The sequence below is a fragment of the Triturus cristatus genome, chromosome 8 (genome assembly GCF_964204655.1).
Source record: "Triturus cristatus chromosome 8, aTriCri1.1, whole genome shotgun sequence".
Taxonomy (NCBI): Eukaryota; Metazoa; Chordata; class Amphibia; order Caudata; family Salamandridae; genus Triturus; species Triturus cristatus.
Genome location: NC_140591.1, coordinates 1,546,461,156 through 1,546,487,322, shown reverse-complemented (window position 1 = coordinate 1,546,487,322; position 26,167 = coordinate 1,546,461,156). Strand labels below are relative to the sequence as shown.

The window sequence follows — 26,167 nt, the reverse complement described above, 5'->3', positions numbered from 1 at the left end:
TTCCGTTCCTGGGATTTCCCAGATACTTCACCTGTACCTGTTTCCAAGACTACATAAAAACATGACACTAACTTCACTTAACATATATTGTTACCCATAAAAAGAAATCACTAACCTAGTCAATAATTAACCATAGCTCTGCTACCAGAAAACAGATCCAGCGCTAACCCCTATATATGACCCAAGGACCGAGATAATTTCAACACACAACAATTTTATTAGCAACGGGGCCCAGCAGATCCATTAGATCCTTTACCCATTAGATCCAGGGTGTTAATTTTGTCAGTTTTATATTCACAACTATAATTTCCTAATTATTCATCATTTCTTCTATTTCCTCTGGTCGACGGACCATTAGTTGATAGATTTAGTGATTTAGAGATTATGACAAATCTCAACTGTTTATCACTATAAAATAACCACAGACTCTGGCTTCAAGTCAATAATTTTATCTCAATTCTTCAAGATTCAGCGTCATTAGAAATACAGTGCACACACAACTCACACATGTAAAATTCATAAAACAGTGTATAATTGTGACACAAAAATCATATCAAAGCGGAAGCACAGAGATATAGCGAGGATAGTAACAAAAGTACAGCAAACATAATTTGCAAAGAGAAATTTCAATAGAGAATGCTTAATTAGATCTTACCCATTAGAAAAGAATAGAAAACCCACGTCTCTGGCCAAGGTTGCGGTGGTGGTCTACTGAGATAGGCTCAGAAGACAAAGATTATAGGACAGGATGCACAGATAACTCTAAACGTTCTCCCATCTGTCTCGCTAATTCTCAGCTCCTCGGATGCATTCTCCACCCAAAGCACTCCCGAAACTCATCTCGGACCTAAGTTTTTAAAATGTGTCGCAGTTTCCGACAACATGCGGTGTATGTCCTAACTGGGGAGCCCAGTTATACCCTAATTTTTGGCTCCCAGACACAGATTTGTTTCAATCTTACAGCTAACTCGAACAGGGATTGGTTGGCCTGGGGGGAAGGAACATCTCACCACCAGGTTATAATCAATAACCAACCCAAACTGGTTCTTAATGCGAGTAAATTATTTAAAATTAACAATATCTATCTTTATTGTTATACATTTTTACATTCGAAACAATTTAATACATGTTTTATTTCAACTTCCGAGTCGTAATCACAAAATGTTCATGGCGATGCAGGTTCCCACGAACACAAGTTTTTCACTTGGCACTCAGACAATAGAGTTTCAATCAGCTCGGCCTTCACCAAAGTTCAGCTTGACCGTGTAGGTCTTCTGTCAATTTTCACACAGTCGCACTTCTCTTTGGCTCATCATACACCTGCTTTCACAAGATGCAGCAGCAACCTTTTTCACTGGGCCCTCTTTGACTAAAATAAGCAAACACAAGAAAGTATTAGTTTTAATAATGAAACCACATTCTGTTCACCACCCACCATTCTAATAACCCATATTATTTATTACCTAACAAATGTGATTAGATAAAAGCGATGTTCCAGTTAATTCTGCACAATATGCAAAATGTGCAATGTACAACATAGCATAACCATGCACTAGTGTTAAATTTCTATGCGGAAACAACAAATATATGCTCATTGCTTCATGCTCTAGTATATTAGTTGCTTTAATAGGCAAAAAGCATTTCCCCAATTTCGTGTTGGGTGCAATGTTGATTAATTCAACACAATTAGTCTATTATAATAGGGTACATAATTTCATGAGGGTGCTTTTTCGCAAACCTCACTCCATCACACCCATCAGCAAAAATCAGCGAGCCTTCAACCTCCTGGCACAGCCATACACCTGCACACCCACACATGTCAGTCATGCTCCAATAACAACTCCAGCCTCCCTAGCAACTGTCACTTAATACACCAAACCAGCACCACAATAAACACTTGCATGCATGCTTCTCAGCACCCACTCACTCATCAAAAATGCCAAAAGAGGCCTGGGACCTATTCAGCAACAATGTGACAGACCTCCTCTTCCTCATGGAAACTAGGCTCAACCCTGCTTTGGCACCCAATATCTCTGCGGCTATCCCTTCGATGAAAAGATCGCACAACAGGACTGGCTTAACAAGCCAGGAGGAGGACTTGCAATCCTCCACAAGGACATCTTCAAATGCACCACACCCATGGACACCAACACCCTTTTCATGGAATATGCGCACTTCAGACTACAAACTAACAACAATTTCATCCTGAAAGGCACCCTTGCATACCGACCGCCAGGACCATGAACCAATTTCAGCAACTTCATCACAGACTTCAGCACTCCCCTCTCCATCAACTCCAAGGATTTTGTGTTACTCGGCATCTACAACTTCCACATCAAGGACACAGCATACACCTGCTCTACAGCCCTCTACAGCCCTCCTCAAAAGACAACATCGGACTAACCCAGCTTTTTACTGACTTAACACACATCGCAGGACATACTCTGGATCCAATCTTCATCACTAGCAACAGGATCAGACACCTCACCATTCATGTGGACGGACTAATCCATCATACACTTCCACATCAATGCACCACAAGTCAACACACCCACTGGTATCAACCTACCCAGCTGGAACTGGTGCAAATTAACAGAGGCAGATTGTCTCAACGTCCTCAAAACGGACCAACCCAATACCACCAACGACCTCGACAAAGATATCATCAACTTCAAAGAACGGATCAAGAACTGTGCAGACTGTCTTATGCCCATCAAAAACATCAAACAAGCCAGCTGGCATACATACAACCTCCAGGACTCCAAGCGCTACAGCAAGCAGCTGGAAAGAAAATAGAGATCCAACCATGGTGCCGACACCAAAGCCACCTACAAGGATGCACTCAGACACTACCACCAACTCCTGCGAGACACCAAAAGGAGGGCCCTAACTGAACACATAGAGGCGAGCTCCAACAGCTGCAAGAAGATCTTCTCAATAGTCAAAGAATACACCACTCCCAAGGCCACAGCCAACACCTTCACCCCATCACAGGAACTCTGCAACAACTTATGGAATTTCTTCCACAACAAAATAGAAAAGATCTACAGCAACTTCAATCAACAATCAGAACCCAAAGATTTCATCATCAACCTGACCACCGCCTACCCTGAAGGACATCTGACTGAATGGAAAACACTGACCAAAGAAGACACAACAGAGATCATGAAAACAATACACTCCGGGACCCCGACAGACCCATGCTCCATCACATCTTCACCAGCAACACCTCAAATGGACCATCTTCCCAGAAGCCTGGAAATATGCTGCAGGAAACGCCCTGAATGAGCTGGACAACTTACGACCCCTCTCTCTGCTCCTAAACGATGCCAAAGTGATGGAGAAGGACATCAACAAAAATGTTACCAGCCACCTTGAACTCCACTACCTATTGGATGACACCCAATCAGGATTTTGGAGCAACAACAGCATAGAAACAGCACTCATTGCGGTCACAGATGACATTCACACAATACTGGACTGTGGAGAAACCGCAGCCCTTATCCTTCTTGATCTCCCTGCAGACGTTTATACCGTCTCCCTCCACACCCTCATCAGAAAACAGCATCACATATGCATCCAAGGTCTGGCACTCAACTGGATAAGCTACTTCCTTACAGGAAGAACACAGCAAGTCGACTACCACCCTACACATCTGAATTCAAGGATCTGATCTGCGGAGTCCCTCAGGGTTCACCGCTCAGCCCAACCCTATTCAACATCTACATGACACTGCTCACCAACATCATCAGATCCCAAGGCATCATGATTATAACCCATGTCAATGACACAGAACCCATCCTTTCTCTGACCGACAACTCCGACACCACCAAAACCAACTTCTCCAACTGCATGATCACGAAGCAGACTGGATGAGATCTAACTGCCCGAAACTCACCTCCGACAAGACAGAAGTGCTGATCTTCTGGAACAAGAATTCTCTATGGGACTTCACTTGGTGGTAAGCAGAACTTGGACCCACACCATGCAACCAAGCCAGAAACCTGGGAATCATCCAGGAAGACAAGATCAACCCAACAGCACAGGTCAACATAGTCAGCTCCTCCTGCTGCCACATTCTCAGCAAGCTTTTCAAATGAGCAGCAGATCCACCTTCACACAAGCACTCATCACAAGCAGATTAGACTATAGTAACACACACTACGCTGGCATTTCCTACCATCTCATACACCAACTTTAAAAAATCCACAATGCTACAGCAAGACTCATCCAGTGGTGGCTCCTCCGCTAAGGCGGAGGAGCGTCGCCCCACTGCTCTGGGAGCAGTAGTTAAACAAAACTAAAAGGATAAAAACTAGCGTTATTATCATTTTAGTTTTACTTTCCTGGTGCAGGGCAGGGCTGAACTGTCAGAGAGGGTAGGGGAGGAGTGGTTTTCCCACTCCAATGTGTGAAATGACGCTTTGACCAACCCTCTTGGGCCGGCCAAACCGCCATGCGCACTTTGCATGTTCTGCACCCAGGCTGCATTACAGCCTAGGTGCAGAATATGTTCCATACTCCCATTCCCTTCTTGAGGCCAATCCATGGCGCTCAGACCAATCACAGCGCTGCATTGTAGCATTGTGATTGGCTAGTGGAGTAAGGAGCCCGAGACCTTCCTGTTACTGTATCCAGGAGCGAAATGGGGCAGCGGCAAGCGGACAGAGATGTGTTAGCCAGCCGGAGTGGCTGACCTGAAGGTAAGTGTTTTGTTTTTCATTCCCAACCCTCCCCATCCCCCCTCCCCGCCACCCCCGGTAAATAGCGGCTGCCACTGGACTCATCCTCGATCTCCCACATCTCACCACACCTCAGAGAGTTCCACTAGCTCCCCAAACACAAATGCATTAAATTCAAGCTCCTTATTCATGCATACAAGGCACTGCACAACATCAGACCAACATACATGAACAAATGTCTTCACATTCACCAACCCACCAGACACCTGCATCAGCAGGACTCTCACTCGCACACAACCCCGCTTCCACAAAGCAGAACAGGAGGTTGAGCATTCTCCAACATTGCACCCAAGACTTGGAACGACCTCCTTCAACACATCAGGGCCTCCTCCCCACTTCTTGAATTCCAGAACAAGCTGAAGATCTGGCTCTTCAACTTACTCTACAGGACCGATACACTGCACCCAAGTCCTACGCCTATAGACCTGCTCAATCGCCTGGATACCCTCATGGGTGAATACCTGCGCCATACAAATCCTAATTAACACAACACAACACTACACAACACAACACCAGCAGCACAGCACTACACCACCACACAACACTCCACACACAACAACAAAACAATACAACAACACAATAAAAATATGTTTAAGAAAAACCCAGGAAGTTGAAACAACACCAACATTCTCAGAAATTTCCATTGAAGATCTTTGCCATTTTAGTGACTGGAGATCCACCACAAATAGAATAAATTGCTAAATCACAATAACCTACTCCCAGGAGGATGCTCATTGTTAGACGACGAACTCAGAGGAGCCTGGAAGGGGTCCTGACTACCCTGAGACCCACCCTCGAAGTATCGTAGCCGGGCACTGACGGGAGACTCCCCAGGGGGAGGAATCTCGTAAGTAGGATCGTACTTCTGGCACCACACGACACAGAGTGACCACACCGGGTATTCTCAGAAACAATCTTTATCAAGTAGGTTATCACTGCAAATATGTACAAGGTGAGCACGGGCTCAAGAGTCTCGGAAGGGTAGGGGGTAGCGGGAAAGTCTCTGGTAAAGGTTCAAGGCAGGGACGTATCCGGCGCACAGCTCACAATCCTCGAGCTGGGGGATACGTTGCAGATAGTCGGGGTCCGGCGGGACCGTGAGAGTCTGGGGGAGCCGCGAGTCACTCAGCAGGCTCAGGCACAGGTTCGGAGGTCTTACGATCTTCAGGGAGCCGCGAGTCACTCAGCAGGCTCAGGTACAAGTTCGGAGGTCTTACGATCTTCAGGGAGCCGCGAGTCACTCAGCAGGCTCAGGTACAAGTTCGGAGGTCTTACGATCTTCAGGGAGCCGCGAGTCACTCAGCAGGCTCAGGTACAAGTTCGGAGGTCTTACGATCTTCAGGGAGCCGCGAGTCACTCAGCAGGCTTAGGTTGGTTCGGTTCCAGGAGCCACGACCACGTCGGCAGGCTCTCGTTGTTCCAGCGTTGAATCTGCCGGACAGACCCAGAGCACCTCTTGTTATAGGTCGACCCCTCTTTGATGTCCGGAGTCTGTGCAGGCAGGGGTCTTGTCACCTGGGGGTCGCTTGTCGGGATTTCCTGCTATTGTCTTTTGATCCCTCTCGGGGCCGGGTCGGGAGGAGTCCCAGACACCCAGCAGGCACGGAGCCAGCCCGCAGGGAGGCCGGAGGGCCGATCGAAATCCATCGTCCCAGGGGAGTTCAGAGGTGCGATAGAAACTGCTCCTCCCTCTCTCATCCCCTGGAAGCGTGATGTCCTCCAGCCGGAGTGGCGCCTCTAGGCCAGGGTCGCGCTGGGGCCGGGCGGCCATCTTGGTGCACGAAGTGGGCACGCGGGCCCGGGGTGGCCGAAAGGAGAGAGGCCATGGACGAGGATGTCCGGGTCGGGTGCGTGTGTTCTGGTGGGAAGGATCGGCTAGGCCGTGTGTTTGGGCTGCAGGTACCAGGTTTCGGTGGTGCGGGGGCACGGAGGGCCATTCTATGCGGCCGGGTCCAACATGCGTCCCCCCCAGCTGAAAGCCGGAGAGAACTGCCCATCATCTTGGGGGGTTCTCTTCGCTGAGGCGGAAGAACTGGGAGAGGCCGTCAGCGTTGGCGTGGTCCATACCAGGGCGGTGTTCTACGGTGAAATCCATCCCCTGGAGAGAGATTGACCACCGCAGTAGCTTGGGGTTTTCTCCTCGCATCTGCATGAGCCATCGCAAGGGCCGATGGTCAGTTTGGACTCTGAAATGCGTGCCGAACAGGTAGGGTCGTAGCTTTTTGAGTGCCCAGACCACGGCAAAGGCTTCGCGCTCTATGGTGCTCCACCTCTGTTCTCGGGGCAGCAGCCGCCGACTGAGGAAGGCGACGGGCTCGTCTAGGCCTTGGTCATTCACTTGGGACAGGACGGCCCCAATGCCATGCTCGGAGGCATCGGTCTGGACTATGAACTCCTTGGCATAGTCGGGAGCCTGGAGGACGGGGGCGGTGCACATGGCCTTTTTTAGAGCATCGAAAGCTTCCTGGCAGGCAGCCGTCCACTGCACCTTCTTTGGCTGTTTTTTAGACCTGAGTTCTGTGAGAGGGCCGACAAGGCTGCCATACCCCCGAATGCATCTTCGGTAGTAGCCCGTGAGTCCCAGAAAGGCTCGGACCTCCGTTTGGGTGATGGGTGGTTCCCAGGCCAGGATGGCGTCGATCTTTGGCTGTAGAGGGGCGACCTGGCCGCTCCCGACCTGGTGCCCCAGGTAGACTACGGATCTTTGCCCGATCTGGCACTTGCTGGCTTTTACTGTGAGGCCTGCCTGGCGCAGGGCGGTTAGCACCCTCCGGAGGTGCTGGAGGTGCTCACTCCACTCTGAACTGAAGACAGCGATGTCGTCCAGATATGCCGCGCTGAACTGTTCCAACCCGGCCACGACCCTATTCACCAGTCGCTGGAAAGTGGCCGGGGCATTTTTCATCCCGAAGGGCATTACGCGGAAGCGGTAGTGCCCATCGGGGGTGGAGAAAGCGGACCGCTCCTTGGCCCCTTCGGTGAGCGCAATCTGCCAGTATCCGCAGGTGAGGTCGAAAGTGCTGAGGAACCGGGCTGCCCCTAGTCGGTCAATGAGTTCGTCTGCTCGTGGAATGGGGTGGGCATCGGCTCGGGTAACGTCGTTGAGCCCCCGGTAATCCACGCAGAATCGGAGCTCGGGGGCGACACCGGGGGCCGCTGCCTTCGGGACCAGGACCACGGGGCTGGCCCAGGGACTGTCAGAGGGCTCGATCACCCCCGGGGTCAACATCTTCGAGACTTCATCTTGAATGCAGGACCGGACCCGGTCAGGAACCCGGTAGGCTCGGTGTCTCACCGGCGGGCTGTCCCCGGTGTCCACGTCATGAACACACCAGTTGGTGACCCGGGGGGTCAGAGAGAAGAGGTCGGCAAATTGTCTTAGGAGCTGGCGGCAGTCCGCTTGTTGCTGGGCAGTGAGGGCTGGGGAGAGGTTCACTCCCTCCACGGAGCCATCCTGCTCCTTGACACACAGGAGGTCCGGGAGGGGATCCGACTCATCTTCGGCCCCGTCATCGGTGGCCAGCAGGAGGCTCAGTTCTGTTCGCACAAAGTGAGGCTTGAGGCGGTTCACGTGCAGGACCCGGAGAGGATCCCGAGGCGACTGGACGTCCACCAAGTATGTGACTTGACTCTTCCGCTCAACCACTTTGTAAGGCCCAGTCCATCGGTCCTGGAGGGCGCCAGGCTTCACGGGGGCCATGACCCACACCTGCTGGCCCGGCTGGAACTCGACCAGAGTGGCATTCTGGTCGTACCAGCGCTTCATTTCTTCTTGACTTGCCTCCAGGTTGGCCTCGGCCAGTTCTCGGAACTTCCTGGTCTGGTTCCGGAGGGCCAGGACGTATTGGAACACATCTCGGGGGTGGTCTGGGGTGCTGCCTCCCACTCTTCCTTAACCAAACTGAGGGGACCTCGGACGGGGTGCCCATAGAGTAATTCAAACGGGCTGAATCCTAGGGACTTCTGGGGGACCTCCCGGTAAGCGAACAAGAGGCAAGGGAGCAGGACGTCCCACTTACGCCGGAGGGGCTCTTCTAGGCCAGCGATCATCCCTTTCAAAGTCCTATTAAACCTTTCTACTAGGCCGTTCCCTTGGGGATGGTACGGGGTGGTGAACTTATAGGACACTCCACATTGTTGCCACAGGGACGTCATATACCTTGAGATAAAATTAGTGCTGCGATCGCTCACGACCTCGCGGGGAAAACCCACCCTGGAAAAGATCCCCATCAGGGCCCGGCCCACCACGGGGGCCGTAATGGTGCGCAGGGGAATAGCCTTCGGATAGCGGGTGGCGTGGTCCACTAGGACCAAGATGAAACGGTGACCTTGGGAGGTGGGGGGGTCCAGTGGTCCCACGATGTCGATTCCGACTCGTTCGAAGGGGGTACTGACGACCGGGAAGGGTTGGAGGGGAGCCTTGCGCTTCCCCCCACTCTTCCCACTAGCCTGCCACGTGGGGCAGGACTTGCAATGGGCCTCTACCGCTGCTCTAATTTTAGGCCAAAAAAAATGGGTCACAAGACGGCTGTAGGTCTTGTCCTGACCCAGGTGGCCGGCGAGGGGGACGTCGTGGGCTAAGCCCAGGAGGAAATCTCGGAAGCGGAGGGGTACCACCAGTACCCGTCCGGATCCCAGCTCCACCGACTTCTGCTCACTGTACAGGATGTTATTCTCCCAATAGATTCGGTGCGTCCCGGTCTGGTCACCTGCGGCTTGGCCCTCGGCCTGGCGCCGCAGCCCGACCAGGGAAGGGCAAGTGGCTTGCTCCCGGCAAAATTCTTCCCGGGTGGGCCCGCCCTCGTGGCGCCAATGGGCCAACTCAGGTAGATCCCCCAACTCAGGGACCGGGGTGGGGTCGGATGGTGCGGGTTCGTCGCGGGCGACGGACCCTTCTGCTGGGGGGACGGGAGGACCCTCGGCGGGGACTGTACTGGTCTCTTCGATCGGGTTACTCTCGACTTCTCTCCGGGGAGTGAGTCGGGCTGACATAGATCGGGTGGTGGCGCACACCCACTCGGGGAGTCCCATCATTCCTAGGTGGGCCTTGCGCTCTACGTGCTTCCAGGGAGAACTCTCCAGGTCGTTCCCTAATAGGCAGTCGACCGGCTGGGAGGTTCTTACGGCCACCTTGAGTTTACCTACCACCCCTCCCCACTCAAATGGCACCAGGGCTACCTGACACATACTTTCTCTATTGTCTGCGGATATTACGGGGCAAAAGACGTTGGGGAGGATCTGCTCTTCGGGGACTAGGTGCCTGAGGACACCGGTGAAACTGGCCCCGGTGTCCCGCAGGGCCTCTACCTGGTGGCCATTGATTTTGACGAGCTGCCCATATTTCTGTGTGTTGGAGGGTAGGAGGCTACCAGGGATCATCTCCCTATCTCCCAGGGATACTAGGGCCATCGCGGCGGGTTCCCACCCCTCGGCTTCCTCAACCTCCTCCCCCAGGGCTACGTTGGCTATCTGTCTCGTCGGGGAGGCTTGGGCGGCCATGGGGCACTCTGGGTCATTGGCGTAGTGCCCGGGTTTCTGGCAACGGAAACATGTGACGGTCACCCGGTGTCCCCGTTTCCCAGGGGGCCCGGTCACTGGTGGAGGGGGCGCCGGGAAAGGTGGAGGTTGTGTCTTCGGGGGGCTAGGCTGGGACTCTCTCGGCCCTCCCTGGTTCCCTCCTCCTCACTGGCGGGGTGGTCCCTGACTGGTTCGGGGGTACTCTCCTACCATGCCCCGGGAGACCCGGGTGTTGGTCCAGCGGTCGGCCTCCACAGCCAGCTTCCGGGGATCTGTGAGCTTGCTGTCCAGCAGATGCTGACGTAGTTCTATGAAGCAGTTCGCAGCCAGATGTTCCCACAACATGAGATCAGTGAGTTCGGCAAGGGTGGTGACTTTGCTGCCCTTGATCCACCCATCGAAGGCCCGACTGAAAAAGTTGACATACTCCACCCATGTGGTGCCCGGGATCTTCCTGCAGTCCCGGAACCGTTGACGGTACATTTCTGGGGTGAGGCCGTATCTTGTGAGTAGAGCCTCTTTCATGTGGCTGTAGGAGGTCTGCAGGGAGAGGGGTAGGTCGAGCAGGGTGTCCCTTCCTTCGCTCAGAAACCGCCCCCACAACCCCGCCCCCCAGTCCTTCTGCGGGATCCGATGGGAGGTCATGGCGACCTCGTAGGCCCGAAACCATTGCTGAATGTCATCGTTTTTATAATATTCCTTGACCACATCCTTCGGGATGTGGACCTTCTGTTCCGCTGGGGAGGCCGTCTCTCGGTTTCCCGGGGGCCTCCCTTCCTCGTTTCGGGCCTTGAGCTCGAGTTCCTTTAAGCTGCGTTCGTACTCCAGTTGGAGCTTCCTTCCCTCGTGCTCCCGTTGGAGCTTCTTTTCTTCTAGTTCGCCTTGTACACGCATTTGCTCTACTGCTAGCTTTTTTTCCGCTAACTTCAATTCGCCCTCGATTTTGAGTTTGGCTAACTCCAGTTCATGATTGCGGCTTCTCTCTCTGTCCGCGAGTTCTTCCGGGGATAAGCCCCCGTCTGGTACGATGCCTCGCACCTGATTGCTGCTGCTTTCACTTTGGGGGGGTTCGGTTTCGTCGGGGCGCTCCCCCGTGCCTTCCGGGCGGGAGGCCCCGGTCTCCACCCAAGTTTTCAGTGCTTTCTGCAAATCTTCCTTAGTGTTGAGACCAGTGGTAGCGATTTTAAGTTCTTTGCAAAATTGCTTTAGCTCTTTGTGTGTATATTCTTCTAGATGCTCCACCTGGAACACCCTGTTGGCGTTGGTTTCTGCGGGGCTCATGGCGCTTCCTTCTGCCATCTTTGTCGGTAGTGCGTCCGTTGTTCACGGTACGATCTCTAGGTGATGGGCCCGAATCCCGTCGCTTGCCACCAATGTTAGACGGCGACCTCAGAGGAGCCTGGAAGGGGTCCTGACTACCCTGAGACCCACCCTCGAAGTATCGTAGCCGGGCACTGGCGGGAGACTCCCCAGGGGGAGGAATCTCGTAAGTAGGATCGTACTTCTGGCACCACACGACACAGAGTGACCACACCGGGTATTCTCAGAAACAATCTTTATCAAGTAGGTTATCACTGCAAATATGTACAAGGTGAGCATGGGCTCAAGAGTCTCGGAAGGGTAGGGGGTAGCGGGACAGTCTCTGGTAAAGGTTCAAGGCAGGGACGTATCCGGCGCACAGCTCACAATCCTCGAGCTGGGGGATACGTTGCAGATAGTCGGGGTCCGGCGGGACCGTGAGAGTCTGGGGGAGCCGTGAGTCACTCAGCAGGCTCAGGCACAGGTTCGGAGGTCTTACGATCTTCAGGGAGCCGCGAGTCACTCAGCAGGCTCAGGTACAAGTTCGGAGGTCTTACGATCTTCAGGGAGCCGCGAGTCACTCAGCAGGCTCAGGTACAAGTTCGGAGGTCTTACGATCTTCAGGGAGCCGCGAGTCACTCAGCAGGCTCAGGTACAAGTTCGGAGGTCTTACGATCTTCAGGGAGCTGCGAGTCACTCAGCAGGCTTAGGTTGGTTCGGTTCCAGGAGCCACGACCACGTCGGCAGGCTCTCGTTGTTCCAGCATCGAATCTGCCGGACAGACCCAGAGCACCTCTTGTTATAGGTCGACCCCTCTTTGATGTCCGGAGTCTGTGCAGGCAGGGGTCTTGTCACCTGGGGGTCGCTTGTCGGGATTTCCTGCTATTGTCTTTTGATCCCTCTCGGGGCCGGGTCGGGAGGAGTCCCAGACACCCAGCAGGCACGGAGCCAGCCCGCAGGGAGGCCGGAGGGCCGATCGAAACCCATCGTCCCAGGGGAGTTCAGAGGTGCGATAGAAACTGCTCCTCCCTCTCTCATCCCCTGGAAGCGTGATGTCCTCCAGCCGGAGTGGCGCCTCTAGGCCAGGGTCGCGCTGGGGCCGGGCGGCCATCTTGGTGCACGAAGTGGGCACGCGGGCCCGGGGTGGCCGAAAGGAGAGAGGCCATGGACGAGGATGTCCGGGTCGGGTGCGTGTGTTCTGGTGGGAAGGATCGGCTAGGCCGTGTGTTTGGGCTGCAGGTACCAGGTTTCGGTGGTGCGGGGGCACGGAGGGCCATTCTATGCGGCCGGGTCCAACACTCATCCATACGCTGCCTGCCTACTATCTTAGTGATTTAACCCGCCCACAGAGTGGAGAACTCAGCACATGAAAAGATCAGGGATGTAGCTTGGTCAGTAAGATTTGGGGGAGATGCGGGGGGGGGTTGTGAGCTTCACATTTCCAGACGATCACACTAGCATACAGTGGCGGCTCCTCTGCTATGGGGGAGGAGCATCGCCCACTGCTTTTCAGCAGTGCAAATAAAGGAAACATAACATGATAATAACTTTGAGTTATTATCATTTTATATTTCTTTGCTGCTTTGCGGGCAGGCGGGCGGGGCTGCACTGTTCTGGGACTGGCCAAACAGTCATGCGCACTCTCCCAGTTCTTCACGCAAGCTGCATTACAGCCTGCGTGGAGAACATGCCCAGGCCCCCATTCCCTGGAACCACGACGCTCAGACCAATCACAACTCTGCATTGCAGTGTTGTGATTGGTCAGGGAAGCTGGGTGCTTACCAATCACAATGCTGCATTGCAGCATTGTGATTGGTCAGGGGAGCCTGGCTGTGCTTCTAGTTCCTGGAGTCTGACGGAGGAAAGCAGGAGCAGAGATGCGGTACCAGGCGGCAAGGTAAGTGTCCACTACTAGCATATAATGTTAAAATACATTATATCACAAGGAGGGCTCATGAATCGTGGCAGATTGGTATGAGTACTAAGTGAGAGAAACACAATATTTAGTAATATAAAATGTTTTAGGACATTCAAAACAGGAGATGTGAGAGTGAGTGTATGTGGGTTTTTGTCAATGAGAAATCTGACAGACACCTCACCCTATCCGACAGAAAGCACCTGTACACCACTGTTTAGAAGAAAAGATATTTATTAGGGGGGTGTAACACTCCAAACTGCCCCCCTGAAGCTACGCCCCTGTAAAATATATATTTTTATGTGCAAAGTTCTCGGCCCGACTGCGAAGTCTCCACAGTCGTAAAACTTCTAGTACTAAAATTAATCTTGTCGTTTGTGAATAAGAAAAAATAGTAAACTTTCACCAATGTGTAAGTTGACCTTCGTGAATCAGGCACTGAGTGAGGAGACATCAGTTAGTGTCATTTGTTTCTGCTCCTGTGTATTTGAGCAGCAATCATGGGTTGCTTGATTTGTCCAAATGTCATCACTTGATGTTCAGACCTTCTAGTTCCAGAGACACAGATCTATATCAGCATTTAGTATAAAGAAAAAACTATTTTATGTAAGCTAAATTGGCTGATTTAGAGGTTGGAGTCATAAACGTGAGGGATATCCCACCGCCTTATTACATGTGCATGATATGCGAATGTCCTTGTAATTAGGGTATTGGATATCCGTTACGTTTGTGTAGATGCACCCTATCCGCCTGACTCCACACCAGGCCCAAGGTCTCCACAAGCACTCACAGGCCACAGTATTTCATATCAATATCAGTATAATAGGGCAGGTTCCATGCGTTTTATGCATCTGCACACAAACAAATGATGCTGTGTCGCACAGACAGGCACACTGCGTCCCTCAAATACCTACCTTGTACGTATGCACAGTTATATTTACTATAGGTCCTCTGTGTGCTGTTTAGCACAAATGTGTGGCCTTCCTCCGTGTATTGGGTCACAGTGAACACCTCGTTCGCTGGAATCAGCACCTCTTTCTCATTAGGGAGAAAGGAAAAGTCCTGAATGCGAACTCCAAAGCAGGTACTTATGTTGAAGAAGGAATCATTGCCAAATCCCTCTGCTATTTTTTTATCCAATGATGTTGAAGCGAAATGACCAAACCTCATTGTATTTTCTGATCCCTCCGGTGGCTCGAACTCTACCGACGCTCCTCTGTAGACATCCTCGGGCTGGGTTTTGCAACTTTCTTTTAAGAGCTGGAGAGCTCTGGTCAGGTAGAAATGCAAGGATTTGAAATGAAAATTGTTCATGTAATATTCCAGAGACTGGCCGCCCTCCCGGACAGCGGCGTTGAAGTCCTTGTGAATACCAGGAGTGTCGCCCGTGTAGGTCATCAGGGCCACCCCGTTCTCGTCCTTGAAGCCCTTGGGGAGGGGGGGCAGCGAGCCGCTCTTTTTCTTTTCCGCCCATGCTTTTGTTGCGGTGTCCCACTGCTGTCTTAGCTTGCTATCTCCGGACAGTTCTTTTTGTAACAGTCCCTCTGTTATAATTCTTTGCTCCATTGCATCAGCACAGCCTTCGTATTGATCATCAAAGGAATTAGGCGCTATGCCGAGTTTGATGGCGTTTGCCTGTGGGAAAGAGATGATAGCAGGATTACCACTTGGAGTTTATTGAGGCAGCACAAAGCATTTACAACATGGCATCTGTAGGACAGTGGCACAGTAGAGGCACTATAGGCCTCAAAGCAAGAATGGAAAATGTTACCTCACCCCTGCTTTGGTAGAAAAACGCAGCTTCAACTGGGGTGCAGTGGGACGCTCACACCCTTGGGCCGTGGTGCCACTGCTCCTGCTGTGCTATTGATAGCTATCCCCTGGTGCAAGGTAAACATTTGTATTTTGGAAGAACTGACATCTCAACCAGTTTTCTTTGCACTTCCACCAGATATCGCCTCTCACTAGACTGTGACGTCATTTCTTGCAGCTGTATCTGCACCACAGGGCCTTGGGTGGGATCTCTCAACACTCAGCACCAACAGGCCAATTTATATCTTGGCGGGCAGATGTAAGTCCATCAAGGCGACGAAGTAGATTACTCCATTGCCCTTATGTAGTCCCCACCTGCCAAATTAAAAAATGACCGACAGGCTGGGGGTCATTCCTGAAGCACTGTCAGGAACCGTCGTCACGGGAGAACCTGTCAATGCTTTTTTAAGTTTGACGCATGGTTCCTTCAACATGACATAGGTGTCCATCGACGTAGTTTTTTTACCAAAAAGGAAATCAAAAAAATAATGTCACCCTAGCCATGGGAGTTCTCTCTATGGCGAGGGGGGCATTAGACATTTTTCACTGCCCCTTATTGCCATGGTTTTCCTGTCAGTGACAGGCAACACAAACGAATCTGTATGTCCGCCCATTCATGGTAGGTAGGTGGTCATAGAGATCAACCTCCCACAACATGGGGGTGCAACCACTGCGGAGACTGAGTAGTCTCTGCCGCCGTTACTCCAAAGGTCCACCTGCATTTAAATCGGGCATGCGGACCATTACGATGGAGTATCCTTACACCCAACATATAAATCAGCCCCTTAATCTGCATGTTTGAGGGTTTTATACATTTCCAAAATGTCACTGCACTGTGTAGTTTCAAAATAAGATTTATGTATACTGAAGCTGTGGGGCTTTGAACAGGCCACTTCAACATAACACTGACTTCCATCAAATGAAGTTCTCCCAAAATGGCTAGAAGCAATGGCTACAAGCCATGCTCCTTTTAGCCTTATAAATGTTACTCGCTGCTTCTGGGACTTGCATGCGCTTGCTGGATCTATATCCCATACAGGATATGTCCCTTCTATGGAACGCTGCCATTTTTAAATTGAAGCTGTGTCAAGTATTTCACTTCTATCTGTGACTAGCTATTAAAGTTCAATTGTTTTATCTTTGCATTCTGGGACTTGTAGTCTTGTTTATTATATAGTAAAATAAGGACTACAAGTTCTCGAATTCTGAGAAAAAACCTAGGGCCCGATTCACAGAACGAACTTAAGACAAAATCCTAAACGTACTACCATTTTGGTATTCACAGAAGGCACTTACTCATTTTGGTATTCACAGAAGGCACTTACTCATTTCGGTATTCACAGAAGGCACTTACTCATTTCGGTATTCACAGAAGTTAGTAGTCCTAACTTTAGGACTCCTAAATGCCTTCTGTGAATACACACCCATGTGGTAATTGTGGAGGAACTGTTTAGAGGAACATATGCCAAACCTGGCACTTTTGAAAGTTTGTCATGTCAGTTGTGGGGTGAGAGCCTTAATTAGTCTCTCATCCTATTCACAAAGTTCAAGAATTTTGTGTGATGAGAGTCCCTTTCCTTTGAACTAGATTCACACCAACATCTCTAGGTGCGGCCTATCTCTGATTGCTCATCAACGTCTATTCATGCTCCATTCCTCACCTCACTTTATACGTCTAGCTACAAAATAGCTTTATCTGTGCATTGCTCATGGCACAAATTCCTCAAAAAATACAAAATGAAGTATAAGGAGAGGGATTTGGGCTAGTGTCCTTCATTCACTGTATTTTGTGCCTTTTTCTGCATTAGGCATTTTTTGGGAAAGGTGTCAGGGGAGCCCATACCATTTCACCAATGTTTACATTTTGCAACTAATATTTCTTTAAATATTTGAGTATAAGACTTAAAGTAGTTCTTCTGTTTTCCATGACTGTCCTACCAGCAATGGCTATTCTCCTGCTGTTGGTCTGCTGCTTACATCAGCTTCAGTGATGATGCCTCACTCTGTGCCCTGCCAAGGCCACTCATCTGAATTCCCAGGACCTCTGTGGAAGCCAGTCTTCTTCCACCACTTCCCCCTGAGGTTAATCCTTAGTACCAGAAGAGATAAATGATACCGTACAGTAACTCTGGAGGGAAGGGAGAGAGAGATGGTTCTAGTGTACCTTAGAGGTTCCTTAAACAGGATGGCGGGTGGCATCTCTGAGCAGGGCCACTCAAGTTCTAGTAGCAAGGCACACTCCTTCAGTTAGGGTAAGTACTCTGCAACAATCATTTCTGTCTGCTACATATGAATGTTTTAAAATCAGCCTGAGGTGCGAGTTATTAATGAAACATGCCAAACAAGAAGTAATATAAGGATTTCAAGTCTACTTGAGGAGCCCTTAAGCACAGACCCTTGCGCTGAATCTTGAGTATGTATCCTTTAACCTCCGCTCAGATGATTCTGAAATCTTTATCTGTCTTTAACTTTGAGTTACTTCACACAACTAGTCTTTTTCCTTTTGACAAGGCTTTCTTATTATGCACAAATTTCTAGGGTTTCCTTGAAGAAAAGGCAGATACAAAAACTAGAAGTGCCTGGTTAGTGCACTAACCTGAGGACCATGTACTTTGCTAGAATCGCTGGAGCATTGAACAGAGGTGAAGAAATGATAGTCACAGTCGAGGCGATGAGGGCATGACAGTGCCAGTTGAATGTCCAGGTTCTAGGGTTCAAGGTTGTTGGTGGTGTCTGTCTCGAAGGGAAGAAGTTCCAAGAAGGGTTGCTGGTCCCAAACTTCAAGGCGAAGACATTCAGGTTATTCTTGTTGCGGGTGGTGCGGCTCGGAACCCAAGGACGGTGCTTGGAGGAGACCAGCTCTGTCTCAAAGCCAAGCAGGGGGGTGAATTTGAAAGCTGTATTTAAGGGCTGTATTAAGTATTTATCTGAAGCCTTCTAGATGATTACTGAGTGCTTCCTGTCAGTTAGAAGGTTGTGTCTGTAAGGGAACTGAGGCAGGGAGTGGAGGCCTTTAATTTGATGGCAGGGCAGCTGAACAAATTAACAAGCAAGCAAGCACACCAGACAACCTTCAGGTCAACTGGTCGCCTCCAACTAATTAAGACCACCTGTTAGGGCAGTCAAACAAATAAATCAAAGAGAACCTTAGGTGACCTTGAGGTCAGCAGGAAACAGGGGTTTTTAACTAATCACCACCACCTGTTTGCATTAGCACTCAGTTAAACAGATCTTGAAACAGTGCACTCACACTAAAGTACGTGATATGCTTAAATAAAGTGCCCAGCAGAGTGCATGGCACCTGTCCAAATAGAAAATATTGAAAAGTGCTTAGCAGAGTACATGGTGCCTGCCTAACTAGAAAACAGTTAAACATGCACAGCAGAGTACATTCCGCCTGCCCTACTAGAAAATAATGACAACAGATGGGGAAGAAACAGCACTGGCAGGCCGCGATATGATGCTCTGCTCCCACAAGGCGCTTATGTAGAGATCAGAGCACCCAGCTAGTCTTATTCCTCATACACCTGGTTTCGTGGCTTCTGCCAGGCGCACCTTGATCAGTTATTTTAGCAGAGACATCTCTTTATTTACTATTTCATAACTGCCTTCATTCATTTACCTTTCATCCTACCCTCAAATCTGCTAATCATTAATAAACTACCAGGGCATATCAGCTTTTTCAGATTTTGAAATCATAGGAACTGGAGCAGTTCCCCGAGCTTGCCACTAATATGCAGAGCATCAGAAATTCCACTGAAATGCTAATCATGCCTCTCATCTGGTATGTCAGGACACCACCCAGCCACCATGCATGATGATGACTTCAAAAAGGTTGCAGAGAGAGCTGATGAATAACCTTTTGAGATCTTGACAATGTAGTGCCTGACATTTGACCTTGGTATTTGAATGCACAGCAAATGTGACAAGATAAGAACAAGATTTGCAGGCTATCTACAACAGAGCTCGGAGTGAGTGAACACAAGCATTCATGTTAAATGCTCTTAAAAAAAAAAGTAGTCTGTAAAACAGTTCTGAAATGGGAGCTGTGGACGGATAGTAATAATTGGTCCATGCTCTCGGGGAGGGCTAAACATAGCAAGAGGTATGATGCATGCATGCTATGGACAAATGGGGAGAAAGAACAGGAGAGCGATGATGGAGCCAGCAAATGTGAAGCCTTTGGTTGGGTTAAGCCCCCAAAGTATATACACGTCTCTTTGAGACAGCGCATGATGTTTAGAGCCGAGACCTAAACATTAGCCTGTATTTCACAACACCTTCTTTAGGGCATATCTCTGAAGAAGGGGGAAGCTGTCAAATTTATAAACAAAAAACCTAGATTTCACACAGCGCCCCTCCTCTGGGCCATCTCTTTAATGCAATCCATGGAGTTTTGCTCCTTTCCTTTGTCTCCTGGGCCATTAGCCAGAAACTCCAAGGGTCTGACTGATCAGGGCTCTGAATATGACCCTTTTGTGTTCATCCTTTTCAACCACTTGACTCACCTAAAAGTACATCAACGTGTAAATAGAGGCCGAAGTTTGCAGCGTATATGAGGACTAAGATGCTCAAGTGTTCCCATACTTTTTATTAAAAACAACCATCCCTGAATTGTTAATGGGGACCTGAAGGTACCTCTGTGTGAGAGTGAAAAGAGGGGTCTAAAGTGCTTCAATTCATGGAGTCACTTGAAGCATCATGAGGGCAAACGTATTATTTTTTGAGAGATAATGTAAGGGTGCTGAGTTTTGGAAAGTGTCCTTTTAATAGACATAAACAAATGCCTGTACTAGATATAGCTTGTTTAGCTATTACTAATATTTATTCTTTAAACACACTTGTTTTATGATATACAGGGCCATTGGATTATGTGATTCTGCATCTGCTGCATTTTTTACATTATTATGGATTTACCTTATTTGTCACATAATCCACCACCTGCTGGATAATCTGCAGATTTTAATTGGGAAAAATGTCAAATAGTGAAGTAATACTAGCATAAAATGTGCCACATTATACCACATAATTTGCCTTCTCTTTCCGCATAATTTAATAAACCCTTTCTCAGAATGTGGTGCTCTCTTGCCACATAAAGCCAGTGGCCCTAATCACATACACAGAATCTTTGGTGTGGCAGCCTATTTTACACTGTGTGTAATACAATTTTAGAATAATGGCTTACATATTCACAGTGCTTTCTGTTACATGCTGGGACCTCATAGGATTCTAAATACACAAGTCACTATTATGCATTGCAACAGCCACGACTCAATTCTGTGATTCTCTGGTCTCACATACAGATAGCTTCAGCATTAACTACATTTCAGAATGTGAAGCATGCATTTACCATCAATTAGTTTAATGTGCAGTTATTTTACACTTATGGTGTGTACATTATTTTAAAAGCAGTTGTGTGAAGGTGAAAATACAACAAAATAAGTATAGACTATTTTGCTGTTTTTAGCTATGAGTTTGACCCCACCAATACAGGGCTCAGGATCACAGTTGCCTTACTTTTTTATGAACTTCAAGTTTTATGTAAATCAAGACGGCCTGCAAAGGCGAAAAATAAACAAAGTAAAACTTCCAGGCCATCTTCATTTTTAAGTATTTAATGAAGCATTTATGCCTCCCGGTGAATGCCACCACGGACCTCCAGGGTTGTATAGCAGAAGCCCGCATGTCTGAACCACGTGTGCCTCCATAACGCTATCCTAACCACGAATGCGTCTAAACCATGCATTCCTTTGCCTCCCATACCTTTACTACTCATGCCTTTACCAAGCAATTTTGTGGTAAAGGCATGATTGATAAAAGGATATGCGTGGTGAAAATCACCACTACCCCGACCCTCCCCTCCCTGCTCTAAGCCCTAAAATCCTATTCCCCTACCTCACTCTACCCCTGCCCCGAAGCCTAAAACCTACCCTATCCTGCCCTTAAAACTACCCCTTCCCATCGCCTCACCCTGAGGCCTAAAACCCTGCACCCTACCAAAAACTAAACCCGACCCCAGCCCCCCCGCCCTGAGCACTAAAACGTACCCCTGCACTGGCCTTAAAACTACCCCTACCCCTTCCACTGCCCTGAGGCCTAAAACCCTACCCCCATTAAATAAACTACCCCTACCCTCCTGCCTTGAGCCCTAAAACCTTGCTCCCTTCCGAAAACAACCCCTAGCCCTGCCCTGAGCCCAAAAACCCTGTTCCCTTTCAAAAACGACCCTTGCCCTGAGCCCAAAAACCAACCTCACCCCTAAAAACTCCTCATCCCAGCCCTTAAACTACCCCTCCCCCGCCCTGAGCCCTAAAACCCTGCCCCCTTCCAAAAAGATCCCGCCCCCCCCTTCCTGAGCCCTAAAACTGACCCCTACTCCTAAAAATTACTCCCCCAAACCCAGCTCCAGCCCCACTTACCTGTCTGCATCCGGAGCCTCCTGTTCCAATGCTTCCTCTTCTTTTCCCCGCCCATCTGAACACTAGACCACTATTTGCCTTAACCACGCACATGCATGGTTAAGGCAGATGTGTGGTTCAGGCAAGCGTGGTTACGGTTGCAGGGAAATGGCGCACGTGGCTCAGCCCACGTTGTAAAGGCCTTTTCCCACCCCCAGTTTGACGACTTCTGCTCTATAACTTTGTGAAATCCTACACCAAACCAGAATTGTGTTAAAAAATTGATATAAAGAAAGAAACTTGCTGCCCTCTTGCAGGCGAATGGAAAAGAATGCTTTGTACAAGCCTATGACTGTGAATCACTCTGCATCTGATGGGAATTGAAAAAGGATTACGCCAGGATGTGGTACCACGGGGAACGTGGGATTACATTCTTATTAACTTTCTCTATTTGTTATTTGCCTTTTGATGTCCCGTTATAGGTGAATTTCCGGGACTGTGCAATACTTTCTTTAAAATACTTTGAGCTATCAATTGTTGGATCACAGGTGTCATTCTTGACACTGCCTCTGGACAAAGAATATATTCAGATGTTCAAGGATAAACTGTATCTGGATTCACTTTAATTTTCACTGGGACTGCACTTTCTATTAACCCAATGTCTGTGCTAGTGAAATTCCAAACTTTCTCTATTAGTGTACATTTTAAATCAGGAGGTAAGTCTTCTTTTTACAAAACAGGAAGCAAACAAAGCGAGCGTCCTCGTCTTGGGATTGATTTGCCACTCCATCAGGAGTAGAGAAAATTGTGCAATTTATCTTGCACAAAATATCCCTTTTCAATAAAGTAACAGTACTTGTGCCAGATATTATGAATTAATGTGTATCTTCAATAGAGCCAATCTTCATAAGGGCATTTGCTGAAATTTGATTTCTAATTTGTTTGCTTGATATTACAACAACTTGGATTATCCCAAGAGGGGTGGGTTTGGAATCTCCATCGAACAAACCAGGGAGCAGGTACAACTTGCATCGATCAAAAATTATACTGGGCGTCCTTTCACCTCACCATCTACATATATACATACTCTGGTAAACCTCTCAGACTGCACCAAGCATGCAATCATCCTCCCCCCCTCAGGCACCGTCATTGTGATTGGTTAAGGCCAAGTCCAATGGACTTTCATATGTGGCGAAAAACTGGGGGAAATTGTTATTGGCTATTAACCCCTTCTGTGCCCATGACGAGCTGGACTCGTCATGGGCCGCGGTTGCGCTGTGCCCATGACGAGTCCAGCTCGTCATGAACCCCGCCCGCTAATGCAACGCCCGGCACAGGGCGGGGAAAGGGCGTGGCACACAAGGGGTTAAAGGGTTCTGCTGAAATCTAGGACCTTGTTGAAAATTAAACCCTTTATTTTACATATTATGCTGCATCAGTAGGGCTTGGGGCATTTTTTCACTGTATGGCCTCTGATTCTGCAGGTTTTGCACAGAAATCTGTCATGTTGGGACTGCTGAATGCACTGCCCCATTTTGAGACATCACATACATGTTTGGAAACTGTGGATTCACCTGATCATTGTTCAGCATTCTAGTAGGATTCAGTTTACACTCTTGTTTCCAATGTCCAATCTTGCTACAAATATAACTTGTGGTGTTCTTTTTTCTGGGCATTAATGCTGACATTCACATTTGAATTATCAACAAACTCTCTATCTCCTTGCAAAACACGATATTCTGATTGTGCATTCTAAACACCACCCTGGATACCCAAATCTGTCATGGAAGAACTCATCTGCCCACTTCTCTGAGCCAGCACATCACATTCTGCTTCATCTGAGAACTATCCTCCAGATGCAAACCAAACACACATGCTGAAATGCATCCACCAATGCCTTCAGGAGCTATGTCTTCTAATCTTCTGTTCTCCAGTCACCTCCCTGTAGTTGAGCACAACATCAGGAAATAGAACATTTAGGGCTGTACCTTGGGGTTATTGTGTGTTTCAAGTCATGGCTCCCTTGCACTCCTTCCACAAATCCCTGGCAACAAAAACCTCAAGCAGCATATTCAAATCTTCCGAATGTACCTTTGACACAGTCACAATCCTTCCTACCTCTTTGTACCATTTCCCTGGCTCCTCTCTCGGCTTTTGGATGTACTTTGTGAAAGAAAGAAGACCAGCTCGATTCCAAGGCACATGCACATGTGCTCCTCCAAGCACTTCTCTCAGAGAGAATTCAGTGGTCACTCTAGTCTCTGACACACTTGCACTAGTCTCTTTCTCAATTTCAATTGCTGGCTTTTTCTTTTTCACATTTTAAAACTTCTTTTGTTGATCATTGATCCTTTAATTTCTTTATTCTCCCCATTTGTTGTTTTGCTAGGTATTAATGCTTTCTTCAAATATGTTTTTATCAAAGTGTTTTACAATCATAGAAGACAACATGTATCAAATCATTTTAATCAGTACAAGATTTAAGAGTATATGGTATGGCTCACGCATGTCACTAGTGCACTAAAATTCCCACAGCCAACTCCCCATCTGGCTCATCTCATAATGACCTCAAATTATCTCTTCATATTGTTAGGAGGAACCCAAAAGTTCAATAATGATTTGCCCCATATTACTAAATCATCAATAACTTTATTATCTCGCTGGGTAAGCTTCTTGGGCTCATCGGCCAGTGCCCAGTCCACTAAATAATTTTACTATAATATCAGGGGTGCAAGAAGAGTCCCAATGTATCCGGCGTCTTGCCAGTACCATGCTCAGCGCTACCAGCAGAGCTTTCATTTTAAGGCATTTATGCTGTGGCACTGTATAAAAAGCACATTTTAAGGAGCCTTCCCGTGTTAGTCCTGCAACATGAACTAGAACATGTATCACTTTGTCCCAGAAGGTTGCAATCAGGGGGCACACTCATGCCACATGAAGAACGTCTGCAGCCAGCTGCCATCATTTTTCACATACAGTTGGCGTTTCAGGATAAATACAATGACAAATTTTCCAGCCTTATGTAGGTTCTATATAAGCAGTGAAAATGTATAATCTTGCAGCGTGTGTTAGGGGACACCTTTTAAACTTGTTCACAAGCCTCCTTCCATTGCGCTGTTGTTAGTTCTTCTGGGCAGTCAGTGCTCCAACGTGCTCCAGCCTGGTCCGTCCTTCCTCCCCAGTCTGTCACTAAGGCCGCATGTATGTGTGTTGTGAGTCCACTACAGCCCGACAGTTTGAGCATTTGCTGTATTATTGCTTGTTCCTGCGTTTTTTCAGGAAATGTGGTCGAAATCACACAGGCACTATGCACCATTCTGGCATAGTGTAAAGATGGTCCTGGTTCCACATCGAACTATTCCTGATGTTGTGCAAACAAGACAAATCTGTTGTTGAGAAATAGGTCGCCTACACATTCGCAAACTCCCTCCCACCATGCAGCCTAGGACATTTCCTCTTGCATATTATAAAATGGCCTTAGTGCCCATAGAGGGATGCCCTCTGTGAAAGGGGTCCTAAGTAAGATTTTACAGATCTCTCCATACCACACATCTGCCATCAACCATAGCAGATATGGAAGATCTCTTAGGACTCCCTTACCCATCATAATCAACGGCAGGAGAGTGTGAGGGTTGTGCGTACTCACTAGTAGCGACTTCTCCCAGTTAGAGGCCTCATCAAACTAGAATGTATTAATTCTTCAATGTGTATTCCCATTTATTTTCTCATAACCCATTACCATTCTGAAATTCTTTAATAATTTTTAAATTCTATACTCATTCAGCCAGGCTTTCTAATTTCTCATGCAGTTCACAGGCCCACCTAGCAGCTTCTCGGCTCAAATATCTCAGCTCAACTTCATCGTATATATTCAATTTCTCCCTGCCAATCTGACACCTCTTCATTGCTTTGAATTCTGTCTTTATTTGCAACATAGTAATCCGGCTCTCTGGGGAGAGGCAGTGATTCTATCACTGCAACAGTTGTAACAGTAGGTGTAGTTGTTACATCAGTAGATGCACCTGATACAACAGGAGTTACCTCTAATTCGTGTGCATTCGGACAGAAGATGCACTTGCACCATCATTTACACCAACTCTTGATCTTTCTGTCCCCCTCCCCTGTGTTGTTGACCCTGCAGGAGGGGGCACTATCTGATACGGAGGCGGTCTTGAACTCAATGACACATCTAAGAACAAGTCTTCTTCTTTTTCATCTGATGCTTTCTCTTGCCCTTCTGATCTTCAATCTGACACTCCCTCTTGTCTGTTGTCTCTCCTTATTCTCTCTCACAATCGCAGGCTAAAACACTTACACCTTCAATTATGCTTTATGCCATTCTTGCTGTTTCAAATTCCATCTTGAATGAAACCAATTACTAACAGAGTATCTAATCTGAGTCTTCCTGTTCTTGCATTCGTTCTCATGTGCAGCATGCTACCATGCATTCAATACCTCAAACTGAGCAGGTCGTGGTTGGGGGT

The 26,167-nt window shown here is 48.5% G+C and overlaps 1 protein-coding gene across 2 annotated transcripts in view; it reads right to left on the bottom strand.

Annotated features, from left to right (window-relative positions):
• Positions 1-433: 433 nt before the first annotated feature.
• LOC146806103 (ecto-ADP-ribosyltransferase 5-like) overlaps positions 434-26,167 on the bottom strand; it is a 517,784-nt gene continuing 492,050 nt past the window's right edge. For both annotated transcript variants that reach the window (XM_085623442.1, XM_085623441.1), the window contains exons 4-5: positions 14,388-15,108; positions 434-1,369 (exon numbers count right to left, since the gene is read on the bottom strand). In XM_085623442.1, the coding sequence (XP_085479568.1) occupies positions 1,278-1,369; positions 14,388-15,108 (813 nt within the window). In that variant the 3' untranslated portion in view covers positions 434-1,277. The remainder of the gene's footprint in view (positions 1,370-14,387; positions 15,109-26,167) is intronic.